Raw genomic sequence first — 12,713 nt, 5'->3', positions numbered from 1 at the left:
GACGACTCTTATCATGGACAGGGGTTGTCCGAATAGTCTGGTCCAGGTCCTGATAGAAAATTTCCTTGTCTTCATCTGAACTCACGAGAGTTGGTGCATAGACACTGACAATAGTGATATGCCTGGATTTAATGAGAGGAAAACAGAATTTCATGATACATTCATTAGGTGCTTTTAAATTGCCACACCTGGGTATCCCTCCTGGGACCCAGTTGTGTTAAATGGGTGATAAGTGCTCCCAGTACCTTTCAAGCTGGGTCTGGATCTCCCTTGTAAATTTTGCCAATCCAGTGATTTAAGGGGGATCCTGCCCCCATGATAACACAGCTATCAATCGCTCCCCCACTGACTGTCAGTCTCCCCTTCCCTACAGCAGCCGACTCCTGTCCTCTTCCTCTTCCCCGCAGCAGCGACCCCTCTCCATTTGATCGTGGCAACCCCCTGGCCCCATGACGGTGACCTCCCCCCCCCCCCCCCCATCTTCCTGGTCTCGCGGCAACGACCTCTCTCTTTCCCCCCTGATCGTAGCAGGCACTTCACCAGGAGTTTCGCTGTGACACCAGCGTGTAAGCATTGATGTCACCAGAACAACTGGTTCAGCCATTTTCGGTTTCAAGCTGCAGGAGGACACGACCTAGGTGAGTATTACTGGGTTCACTGATTACCTCAGAGGTAGGGCAGGTACCCGGTTGGTTTCTCATGTTAATAACTGTGTCAGACCCTTTCAAACTGCCTTGTGAATGGGGTGCATTTTACAGGGCAGTTTGAAAGCACCTATTGATTCCAGTGGGTAGGGTAGTGATGTTCTTCAGCAGTTTTTATTGTAAAACCTACTCTGTGGATCCTGTTGTCAGTCTGTGGTTTTCCATTCCAAAAGAATTCTGCTTCCTGTAGTGAACCCTCATCTGCAAGCCTAGTCTCACTGAGTGCAGTGATGTCAATGCGATAATGGCAAAATTCAGCCACTACGAAGGGTGTTTGTCTTTCAGGCCTTTCCACCTGGTCTCCAAAAATGAGTTTTCTTTGATGTTGACCAATAAAAAAATGATCTGCCAGCTGCGGTTAGCTAGCTGGATGCTGTTGTGGGGCAGGCAATGTTTGGAAATCCTTTTCTAACTCCATCCCTCATGTGAGGGTGGGCAGTGCTGTCCTAAAAAGGATTGCTCAGTTGCCCTGGATGCTGCCAGACATCTCTGCTGCCCCGGGTACAAAGATGAATGACCACTGGTCCAAAGGCCACCTACGTTCAGGTTTGTGGCTGCCAGTGGTCATCTCCATCTGTTGCTTCACCATTCCCCCATTGCTGCAGGAGTTGAGTTTGGTTAACTGAGATGAATCGCACAACAGAAACCTGTGCATGGAGTTTTAAGTGGAACAGCCTTTTCACAGGGGTGATCCCACTCTCTTGGCAGAAGTGGCACTGGATCAATGCATGAAAAATGGATAGAGAACAGGTGGATATAGTTTTCTTTAATTTCCAGAAGATAATTAATAAGATGCTGTATGAAAGACACCCATAAAGGATACATGGATTGGGGTAAAGTATTAGCTCATTTAGAGAATTGGTTAACCAATAAAAGAAAGTGTTGGGATGAAGCTTCTCTGATTGGCAATCAATGGTGAGCAGAGTACTGTAGGGGTTGGTACTGGGCCTACAACTATTTAGGATATGCATTAACAATTTGGAAAAGAGGAATTAATGTAGCAAATCTAAGTTTGCTGATGACACCAAATTGAGTTGTTTCATCACCAAAGAAACAAGTAGTTTGGGTGGGCAAGGGTCTGGCAGATGAAGTACAATGTTGGTAATTGTGAAGTTATCCACTTTGGAAGGAAAATAGAAAACCAGTGTATTTAAAAGATGAAAGATTGTAGCATGCAGAGGAGCTTGGGAATGGTTGTGCATGAATCACAAAAGGGTGGTTTGCAGGTACAATAGGTAACCAAGAAAGCAAATGGAATGTTGGCCTTCATTGCTAGAGGGATTTAAGAGCAAGGATGTTTTGCTGCAACCTGACAGTGTACAGCTGAGGCTGCACCAGGTGTACTGTGTACAATTCTTGTCTCCTTACCTAAGAAAACAAATATACTAGCTTTGGAGGTGGTGCAGAGGAAGTCCCCCAGTTTGAGTCCAAGGATGAAGGTTAACCTATGAGGAGAAGTTGTGTTCCATTGGACTATTCTTGCTGTAATTCAGAAGAATGAGGGGAAATCTTATAGAACATAAAATTATGAAAGGGAGATAAGATTGAGGCAGGCAAGTTGTTTCCACTGTTTGGTTAGACCAAATCTAGGGGATATCACCAGAAGATTAGGAAAGATTTTGGAGAGAAATGAGGAACTGCTTTTCCCAAAGGTAGTGAATTTTATGCCCAAGAACACAGTGAAGACTACCTCATACAGAGTAAGATACATTTTTAATTTTGAGGAATTAAGAGTCATGGGGAAAGGCAGGTAGGTGGAGCTGAGTCCACAGCCAAATCAGCTATGAAGGGAAGTAAAAGCTTGATAGCCTGCTCCCATTTCTTATGGAATAAAAGGAGTTCAGTGCAGCAGCATTAATGCCTGTAATGGCACGGTGATATGAATATTTTTGCAGTCACTTACCATAACAATACTATAATCCAGCAGGTGCCAAGCTTGAATGGGATATTGGTCATGATATTTTGTGCTTGTATGTGTTAGGTCTTAAACCAGCAACAACAGGAGAGACACAATTCAAAAGGGTTAAATTTTAACTCTATTTTATTAATGTCTATTAACAATATAATGTTTTAACACAATTAACCCTCTATAAGTATCTGTAGAAAATGGACAGATATATTTATAAACAGTGCATATGCGTAAAACCCGGACCATTACAGTCTGTGCCCATCATTCAAAAAGGAAAAATTCCCCCAACCCCAGGTCAGTCAGTCAAGTAAGTCAGTCCAAAAAACTGTCCACAGAATTCAATCTAAGTTCAATGTCCAAGTTCAATTCTACAACTGATAACAAAGGACAACATAGTGAATGTTGGAGAGAGAAATGACTGATGTGTTGCAGTAAACTTATGAATCCTCACTTATAAGGCATGTGCATTTCACACAGCTCTCCAGCTGCTCTCTGCCGCCCCCCAACTGTCGCTCTCTGCTTCACTGGTGGATTCTCTGTGTTCTCAAAAGTTTCAGGCAATTGGCAAATCAGCATCCAGCTGTACCGCAACTCGCACAGAATTCTTAGAAGAAATCTATCCTTTATAATGATAGTCTACAGTCTATAAGATCCATAACACCTCCCACCCACAAAGAAAATGATGGTCTGCAAGAACAAAATTTTAGTAATTAATTAAGGTGTCACAATATAAAGCAAAACACTACGTTCATCTACAAACACACACAGTAACTAATTTCATTTACAAAGTTTAGCATCTAGAAAGACAATCAGCAATCACACTATCCTTTCCTTGTTATCATCATACTCTTGTAAAATCAAACTCCAATTTAACAAGGGTCTATTCTTATTCTTCATTTTACACAAAAAAATATGGAATATGATCAGTGTCCACCAAAAGTGGTTTTTGAGCTGCACAAATATTGTAGAGCTAATTCAAGAGCTAACAACTCTTTCTCTATGGTGGAATAATTCTTTTTTGATGATTAAACTTCTTTGAGAAGTAGGATACAGGATGGTCAATATCATCATCGTTCTTCTGTAACAGCACCACACTCACAGCCTCATCACTGGTATCCACAGCTAAACAAAATGGTTTCTCCAAGACAGATGAGTTAAGCACAAGTTGGTGGCATAAAATGGCCTTCAATTTTACAAATGCTTCTTGGTAACATTTCAACCAGACACGTTTTTCTCCTTAAGCAATTTTGTTAGAGGGAGAGTAATATATGCAAAGTTTTTACAAAACATATGATAGCCAATCATTCCCATGAACCTTCAAAGAGTTTTCTTACTAATTGGAACATAACCCAAATATGACCAAACTCACTTTTACTTAAATTAACTTTTGAAAGCCGATTAAAGAATTCTTCTAACTCAAGGATATGCTCTTCCCACATGACACTACTTATAACTAAATTATTAACTGTGTACTTCAATCCCTGAATTACAGAATTGTCCATTCTTTGAAATGCCCTGGAGTATTCTTCATTCCAAAGGGCATGACATTGTACTCTTACAGCCCAGAAGGTGTTACAAATGCAGAAATTGACCTCTTTCTGTAAGTAAAATTGACTTGTTAGAAGGTTACTGGTGTGTTTCTCTAAGAAATTTTGCCTTCCCCACCTTGTCTATACTCTAGGAATAGGATAAACATCTGCTTGTCACAGCATGTACCTCCTAGTGTCAGTGCAAAACCTAACAATTCCATCTGTCTTTGGCACTAAAACAAAAGATGAACTTCAATTTAATGTAGACTTTCTAATGATACTTCAACATGTGGTCAATTTCCTGATCTACTAGTCTGCACTTTTCCATATTCATCCAGTAGGGATGCGATTTAATAGGTCTAGCATCACTTACATCAACAACATAAGCTGAAGTACATCTGGAAAAAGATTCACAAATTTTAAAAGTATCTTTTTTTTCTTTCTGAAGCTTGGAGATGAGCCAACTTTATTTCCATATCTCTTAAAACCATAGAATTTTCCAAACTCAGGCTTATAAATTTTTGTGTCCCATGATCTTTGCTGAAACTCATTTTATTTGTCTCCTCGTTATCCTGGTCGATAACCATCACCTTTAGTGAAAGTTTAGTCTCACTGTGAGGCACCTGCTCAAAATATGGCTTAATTATATTCACATGACACACCTGGGATTCTCATCTGTGATTAGGTGTTTCAGAAACATAATTTACCTCATTATTTTTAGACAACTTTATATGGTCCTGAAGACCTAGCCCTAGAGGATCTGAATGTGTAGGAAACAATCTATACTTTGTCACCAGGTTTTAAATTTCTCATCTTTTCCTTGCAATCATACCAAACCTTCAACTTCTGTTGAGTGGCCTTGAAATTCTCCTTTGCCATTTCACAAGCTTTATGCAACCGACCCTTAATGTTAAAGACATAATCCAACAAATTAAATGCACATCATTAACCCACTGTCCCTTTAATAACATTAAAGGACCTCTCGCCTCATGTCCAAAAACCAAACTCAAATGGACTAAAACCAAGTGATTCTTGGACAGACTCCCTCACTGCAAATAAAAGGAAATGAACTCCTTCATCCCAATCCTTTTCACTCTCAAAACAGTAAGTTCTCAGGAGTCATGTGATTGAATAGTGGCCAGTAGGGTAAAACCAGCCCTCTCCAGAAAAGAAGAAAAAAAATTAAGAAAAGACAAAGTTTAATAAATGCAAAATATAAGAAATAAAAGATAAAGTTGCAGATAAGAGAAAGAAAATGGCATCTAAGAAGGAAAAAGTAAAAATGGGAAAAAAATAAAAGACACCAGAAAAGAAAGAAGGCCTTACCTGCATGAAGGAACAGGGAGCCGTGGTGGAGAAGATCACCCGATCTCCGAGGTTGGTGACGGCCCCGCGGAGTTGCGACCCCCTGACTGGTGGACTGCAAAAATGGCTCTCTGAGCCAAACAAAATGCGCAATCTAAGGTAAAGGAAAACACCAAAGGGAGGGGGGGCTCAGCCGAGGAGCGGGCAACTATGTTGCGACCAGCTGAGGGTTGCCCGACACCAGACCTCTCAGCTGGAAGATGAGGAAAGTGGCAGGAGAGGGAGTGAAGTACCAGGTGAGAATGAAAGTCGATGGGGTGAAAGGAAAGAGGAACAGCAGCAGGAGGCTGAAAAATTAGCAGCTCAGAAGAAGACAACCAACAGCAAGAGGCCAAGCAAGAAGAGAACTGACAAAGTGAGAGAAGCTACTCATCAGAAAAATCAGAAGATACACAGATACAAAGAGAAGAAGACACAAACACTGGTACAGACACAGAAGAAGAGGAAGAAGAAGACCAAGATCTTCACAGAGAGAAAACTAGTCATGACAGAAATAGGGAAAAGAGTAGAAAATGTGGAAGATCGAGAAATGGCTGTAGAAATGGAAGTAAACGACTTAAGAGGAAAATTGGAAGAAACTGATTTAAAAAAATTTAGAGACACAAGAAAATTGATATGTTGGAAAACTATAGTAGGCGAAACAACATAAAAATAGTGGGCTTAAAGGAAGATGAAGAAGGCACAGACATGAAGGAATTTATAAAAGAATGGATCCCAAAGGTCCTGGGAACAACAGAAATGCAGGAAGAAATGGAAATAGAAAGGGCACACAGAACACTAGCTCCGAAACCACAGACACATCAAAAACCAAGATCCATTTTAGTAAAATTTTTGAGATATATGACAAGAGAAAATATACTGGAGCAGGCAAGGAATAAAATTAGAGAAGACAATAAACCATTGGAATACAAGGGTCAAAAAATATTTTTTTACCCAGACATAAGTTTTGAACTCTTAAAGAAGAAGGGGTTTAATACAGCAAAATCAATCCTATGTAAAAAAGGTTATAAATTTATGTTAAGACATCCAGCTGTGCTTAAAATATTTATCCCCGGGGAGCAAAACAGACTCGGATCTGGAAAACACAAGAATTTGCAGAACGCTTGCAGGACAGAAGGAGAGATGAAGAGATGTAATAAGAATGAAGAACGGTGATAAAATATATATAAAGATGTAAAAACAATGTATATGTAAAGAACTAAAGAAGGGAAAGAGAAGGGAAGGAAGGAAGTAAGGGGAAAAAACAGGAGAACTTCGTTATATGTGTTTTAAAAAAAGGTGTTTTCTGGGGGTGTTGGGGGGGGAGAGAATAACTCACTACAAAATCAGTTGACGCTTGTGAGCAGGTTCACAATCCAAATGGAAATGGGAGTTATGGTTGCCCGGCAAGGGATAAAGGGCTACTCAGAGAGGGGGGGGGGGGGGATATTTGGGGTTAAGGGAATATTGGATGTGGGAGTTGTTGGAGTATTTTATGTTTTAAATGTGTTGTCATACATTGAGTTTAAAAAGGGAAAACAGAGATGAAAAGGGGGATGGTGGTGGTGAGGAAGCGGAAATGAGGTGTAAACAGGATATGAGATGGCCATGTTGAACTATATGACTATAAACATTAATGGAATACATAACCAAATTAAAAGGAAGAGACTATTAAATTTACTGAAAAAAGAAAAAAATAGATATAGCATTTGTGCAGGAAACGCATCTAACTGAAGTGGAACATAATAAATTAAAGAGAGACTGGGTAGGACACGTAGCGGCAGCATTATATAATTCAAAAACTAGAGGTGTAGCTATATTAATTAATAAAAATGAACCAATCAAAATAGAGGAGGAAATAATAGATCCAGAAGGGAGGTGTGTAATGATAAAGTGTCAGATATACAGAATTTTGGAATTTGCTCAATATATATGCACCTAATGAGGAGGATCAAAAGTTTATGCAAGATATTTTTTTGAAGATACACAAGGAAATATATTGATAGGAGGGGATTTTAATCTTAATTTGGATCCAATGTTGGATAAAACTGAACAAAAGACTAAAGAATAAAGTGGCCAAATTCATGGTTAAATCAATGCAGGAAATGAAACTTGTGGATATATGGAGGAGGCAGCACCCAAGAGAGAAGGAATACTCATATTATTCAAGTAGGCATAAAACATACTCAAGGATTGATATGTTTTTGTTGTCGGCCCATATTCAAGGGAAAGTTTTGAAAACTGAATATAAAGCTAGATTGCTATCTGATCACTCACCCCAGTTATTAGCAATAGAACTGGAGGACATCCCACCAAGAACATATAGATGGAGGTTAAACTCCATGCTACTTAAAAGGCAGGAACTTAGAGAGTTTATTGAACATCAATTAAAAATTAATTTGAAATAAATACAGAATCAGTGAAAGACAAATTTATATTATGAGATGCAATGAAAGCCTTCATTAGAGGGCAGATAAGTTATGTAACTAAGATGAAAAAGGACTACAATTGAGAAATAGAGCAGTTGGAAAGGGAGATAGTAAGTACAGAAAAGGAACTCGTAAAAAGGGATGATATAACAAAAAGGAGAGAATTGGGGGACAAAAAAATAAAATACGAAACATTACAACCATACAAGGTGGAGAAGAACATAATGAGAATAAAGCAAAAGTATTACGAACTGGGAGAAAAAACACATAAAATATTAGCCTGGCAACTTAAAACAGAACAAGCTAAAAGAACTGTATTGGCATCAAGGATAAAGGACAAACAAATTATATATAACTCAACAGAGATTAATGAGAACTTTAAGGAATTTTATGAACAATTAATACCAAATTCAGAACGAAGGGAAAGATGATAAAATGGAAGTTTTTGGCTAAAATTGAACTGCTGAAATTGCAAGAAGAACAAAACAAACTGATAAAACCATTTGAAATAGAGGAAGTACAGGATATATTAAAAAAGCTGCCAAACAATAAAATGTCTGGAGAGGATGGATTCCCAATAGAATTCTATAAAACATTCAAAGAATTATTAATTCCTCCTCTCCTGGAAGAAATGAACCAGATAGAAGAAACACAAAACTTGCCAGATTCATGTAAGACAGCAATAATTACAGTAATTCCAAAGACGGGGAAGGATCCACTAACACCAGCAACATATAAACCAATATCTCTGCTTAATTCAGATTATAAGATAATAGCAAAATTATTAGCAAACAGATTGGCCGATTGTCTACCAAAAATAATAAAACAAGATTAAACTGAATTTATTAAGAAAAGACGAACAGTGGATAATGTCTGTAAAGTATTACAGAGGTTCAATCTACCAGAAAAATATATTAATTGGATTAAAGCATTATATAATGGAACATTGGCGAATGTAACAGTACATGGATATGTATTGAACCAATTTAAATTAAGTTGGTCAACTAGACAGGGATGTCCATTATCCCCCTCACTGTTCACTTTAGCAATAGAACCATTGGCAAAATTGATAAGAACAGAAAATAAAATAAAAGTGATAAAAATAAAGGAGAAGGAGTATAAAATCAGTTTATTTTCAGATGACATCATAGTATACTTAACAGAATCAGAAATATCAATAAAATAATTAAATAAGAAATTGAAGGAGCATGGAGAAATATCGGGGTACAAGATCAATGCAAATAAAAGTGTAGTGATGCCAATGAGTAATGCGGATTATACAGAATTTAAAAAAGAATCACCATTTAAATGGCAAACACAAGCAATCCGATACCTAGGATATCCGATATCAGGTTAGATAATAACTTAAGCCACCTGTACAAACTAAATGATCAGCCACTAATAAAAAAATTGCAGGAAGACTTAGAACGTTGATAGGGAGAGTAAATTGCATTAAAATAAATATCTTCCCAAGGATACAATATTTAATTCAATCGTTACCAATTTCCTTAACAGAGAAATTCTTTGAATAAATATATTCCATTGGAAAAAAATAACATAATTTAAAAAATAAAGTCACATTATTTGAACAAATTTGTGAACCATACATGGAACATAACAGAGAGGGCTTGCCTTGGACCTCCACCCCCCTAAAATGATAAGAAGACAAAACGACTTGATCCAGTGTGTAAAAGTAGATGACACGTTTTTCATGTTTATTTTTCATTGCGCGGTGACATTGTTTAATGGTTTTATTGTATTGTATATGTTGAATATTTATTGGTTTTGGAGGGGAGTGGGAAGGGGGGAGGGAAGGTAGGGTGGAAAAGGGAGAAAATGGCACTGTATATATTTAATGAGAAACGTTTGTACATATTTTGGTTGATATGGTTCACAGTGTGAAAAATTTAAAAAATATTTTAAAAAACAGTTCTCATCATGTCTTTCAGGGTCAAAGAGTCAAGGCTCTCTGGATGGAATGCAGAAGATAGTCTGCTTAATTCTCAATTCGTAAACCACTTGTTGGATTAAGCCTGACAGAAAATTACTCCCTTGATCTGACTGAATTCTCCAGGCAGACCAAGGTGAAACATTAACAAAGCCCTCACAATTGCCTTTGATTTAATGTTTCTTAGAGGAATGGCCTCCAGGAACCTTGTGGCTGCACACATAATTGACAAGAAATAGTGATTCCCAGCTTTGATTTTGGGCAATGGGCCAACACAGTCCACAATCACTTCTGAGGCTCACCAAAAGTTGTAAGGGTGTCACTGGGGGACCCTGATTAGGTTTAGCTACCACCTGACAAGAGTGACAGGTCCAGCAAAAGCTTTTTACATCTTTTCTTAAACTAGGCCAATAAAATGGCTTCATTGCCATCCATAGTTTTCTTCACCCCAAGGTGACCACCGAAAGGTGTCTATGAGCTAAAATTATAATTTCATCTCTATAGGCTTTAGGGATCACAACCTGGTGCACTACTGCCTAATCTTCACTGGGAGAAACATCACATGGTCTCCACTTTCTCATTAATACTCCATCTTTGACATAACCTTTTTGCCATTAAACCCCTCACCGTGACCAAGAATTTGCTCTTAGGTCTCTTCTGTCATTTTTAACTCTAATCTTTTTAAAACAGGAAGGTATGGATTTGATGAGAGGGGAAAAATTTAAAATTCCTAATGGACACTTTCTTTTCAGAGAGGGTGGTGGGTGTATGAAAGGAGCTTTCAGAGAAGAGGTAGAAGAAACAATTGTGACATGGATAAAAAGCATTTAGACAGGTCTATGGCTGGGAAAGGTTTGAGAGATGCAGGCCAAAGCTAAGCAACTGGGACTAGTATGTTTAAGTTGGGCCAAAGAGCCTTTTGTCCATGCTGAAGCCCTCTATTACTGCTCAAATCTGGTTGCTACTTGAGATTCTCAATTATTTCAGCAGTGTGAAACAATAAACAGTAACACAATAAACTTTTATTTACCCGAAGAAATCACATCATTTATTGTTTTTACAACATTCTGAGATAAGTAACCCAGAAAAAAATCTGACTTTCTTCATCTTTCAGAAAGCACACAACCACCTTAAAAGTACATGAGAAAGGATTGAACACTTCAAAATCAAGAAGTTAATGGAGAGAAAAGAATTCCAAACTGCTGGCAATATGTGACAGGTTGATTGATTACAGTGAATGATTACAAATGACACAGGAAAGATGTAATTTTCACATTTCCACATTAGTTATCTACATTCTACATTGTAGCAGTTATTAAAATATTGAAATATAATCAAATAGAATAATTATTAATATAAAATATCCTAGCGTGTTAAATTGACCACTGAAGATGTTTCCAGACATAATAATTAAAGCAAGAGTCCATGCAATTCTTCCAAGTTTCCACATTCAATCTGAGATTAGTTTCCTTTCTTCTTCTCTGTCATTCCCAGAATATGACCTTAACAAAACAAAAATCTGAATCATATCTCCTTAAAGACTATTACATTTCATTAAAGAGGTGGAAAGGGACCGGTTTTAATAAAAAGTAGAACTACATGGACTAATTAAGCAAAGCAGCTTATTCTTAAAACATGATTATAGGCAATATATTTCCTCAGAGCTAGATAGATTATTCCTCCTAATCATGTTTAGAGCAACAAATACCTAAGCAACAAAAAAAAAATTGTGTTCATTTTAATTTTAAGCATTTTCCAAGTGCCCTGTAACAACTTTAAAAAAAAATCAAGTACAAGACTGAGCAAATTAAAGAACACAAAAATGCTGGGTGGTGAAGATTTAATCAAGCTACTTCTAGAATAGCATAAATAAACTCTGAAATTAAGAAGCAGAAGAGGGGTGATCGGATTTGAAAGGGGAAGTGTTCCCAACTATCTGTCACTTTGTCCAGGTGGTTGTGGTCATTAGCTTGACAACTGATAATGAAGAAACAGAGGCCATTTTTAAAAATACGGCCATATTGTAGTCAATGGGGAATGGGAGAAACTGTCAAATGACTGGAGTCACTAAGGAATTTTGTGGTTGATGAAAGCCAAGCAGCTGAGCCCCCAGGCCATTAATGCAGGAGTCCCTGCAAGAGCTCAAAATATTTAAAGCAGATTTCCACATACATCCTAAAAGCAACACCAGAACAATGTGAAAATCAATCCATGTACCTGCGGGAGACAACATTTCAACCATATCTGTAAAAGTCTCTTGCTTTATACAGGGAAATTCAGATCCTGAGCTGTTTACCATCTGTAGGTGGAAACCCCTGGCTGACTGACAGAAAATTGGTAGATTCACTCAGAAAACCTGCTTGTGTATCTGAACAGGTTCCTATCACTCTTCCTCTGAAGTTGTGGCAGCTAATTGAGCAGTTTTCTGACAAAACGTTAATCAACTGGAATCTGGTACACAATCAATAAACCGACAACTGCTAGCCCAACTTCAACAGCTATCTTCAGTCAGATCATTTCTACCATCCACGTGAAAAAAGATATTAAAAAATTACATATATGCGTTAAGATTTTTTTTACACCAGCTGTAATTCCCTCTTCTGTTTGCTTTCCCCAAACCATCTGTTACAATGGACAGGTTATCTTATAAAGCTCAAACGCACCTTCAGCTAACTTCCACTTGTGCAAAACATTGCCTACAAGATGCTGCATAAATGATTATAAAAACAGAGAAATGCTGGAGGAACTCAGCCAGTGTTGCAGCATGAACAGGAGGTAAAAATTGTTTTGGGCTTGAGCCCTTCTTCAAGGTATAACCAAAAAGCAGGCAGTTGTCTGAATTAAAGACTG

At 37.9% G+C, this 12,713-nt stretch overlaps 1 protein-coding gene and 1 long non-coding RNA gene across 4 annotated transcripts in view; one reads left to right on the top strand and one right to left on the bottom strand.

The window, feature by feature from the left end:
- The first annotated feature begins 540 nt into the window (after positions 1-540).
- Positions 541-11,149, top strand: LOC138736987 (uncharacterized). Its single transcript, XR_011340701.1, has 3 exons — positions 541-638; positions 9,865-9,999; positions 10,978-11,149. It is a non-coding gene; the product is annotated as an uncharacterized lncRNA (long non-coding RNA).
- Positions 9,121-12,713, bottom strand: part of slc18b1 (solute carrier family 18 member B1) — a 66,194-nt gene continuing 62,601 nt past the window's right edge. For all 3 annotated transcript variants that reach the window (XM_069887317.1, XM_069887315.1, XM_069887316.1), the window contains one exon: positions 9,121-11,365. In XM_069887317.1, coding sequence (XP_069743418.1) covers positions 11,314-11,365 — 52 coding nt within the window. In that variant the 3' untranslated portion in view covers positions 9,121-11,313. The remainder of the gene's footprint in view (positions 11,366-12,713) is intronic.

The sequence above is a fragment of the Narcine bancroftii genome, chromosome 6 (assembly GCF_036971445.1).
Source record: "Narcine bancroftii isolate sNarBan1 chromosome 6, sNarBan1.hap1, whole genome shotgun sequence".
NCBI lineage: Eukaryota > Metazoa > Chordata > Chondrichthyes > Torpediniformes > Narcinidae > Narcine > Narcine bancroftii.
The sequence above is the reverse complement of the archived record's forward strand: the minus strand, read 5'-3'. Positions and strand labels throughout refer to the sequence as shown.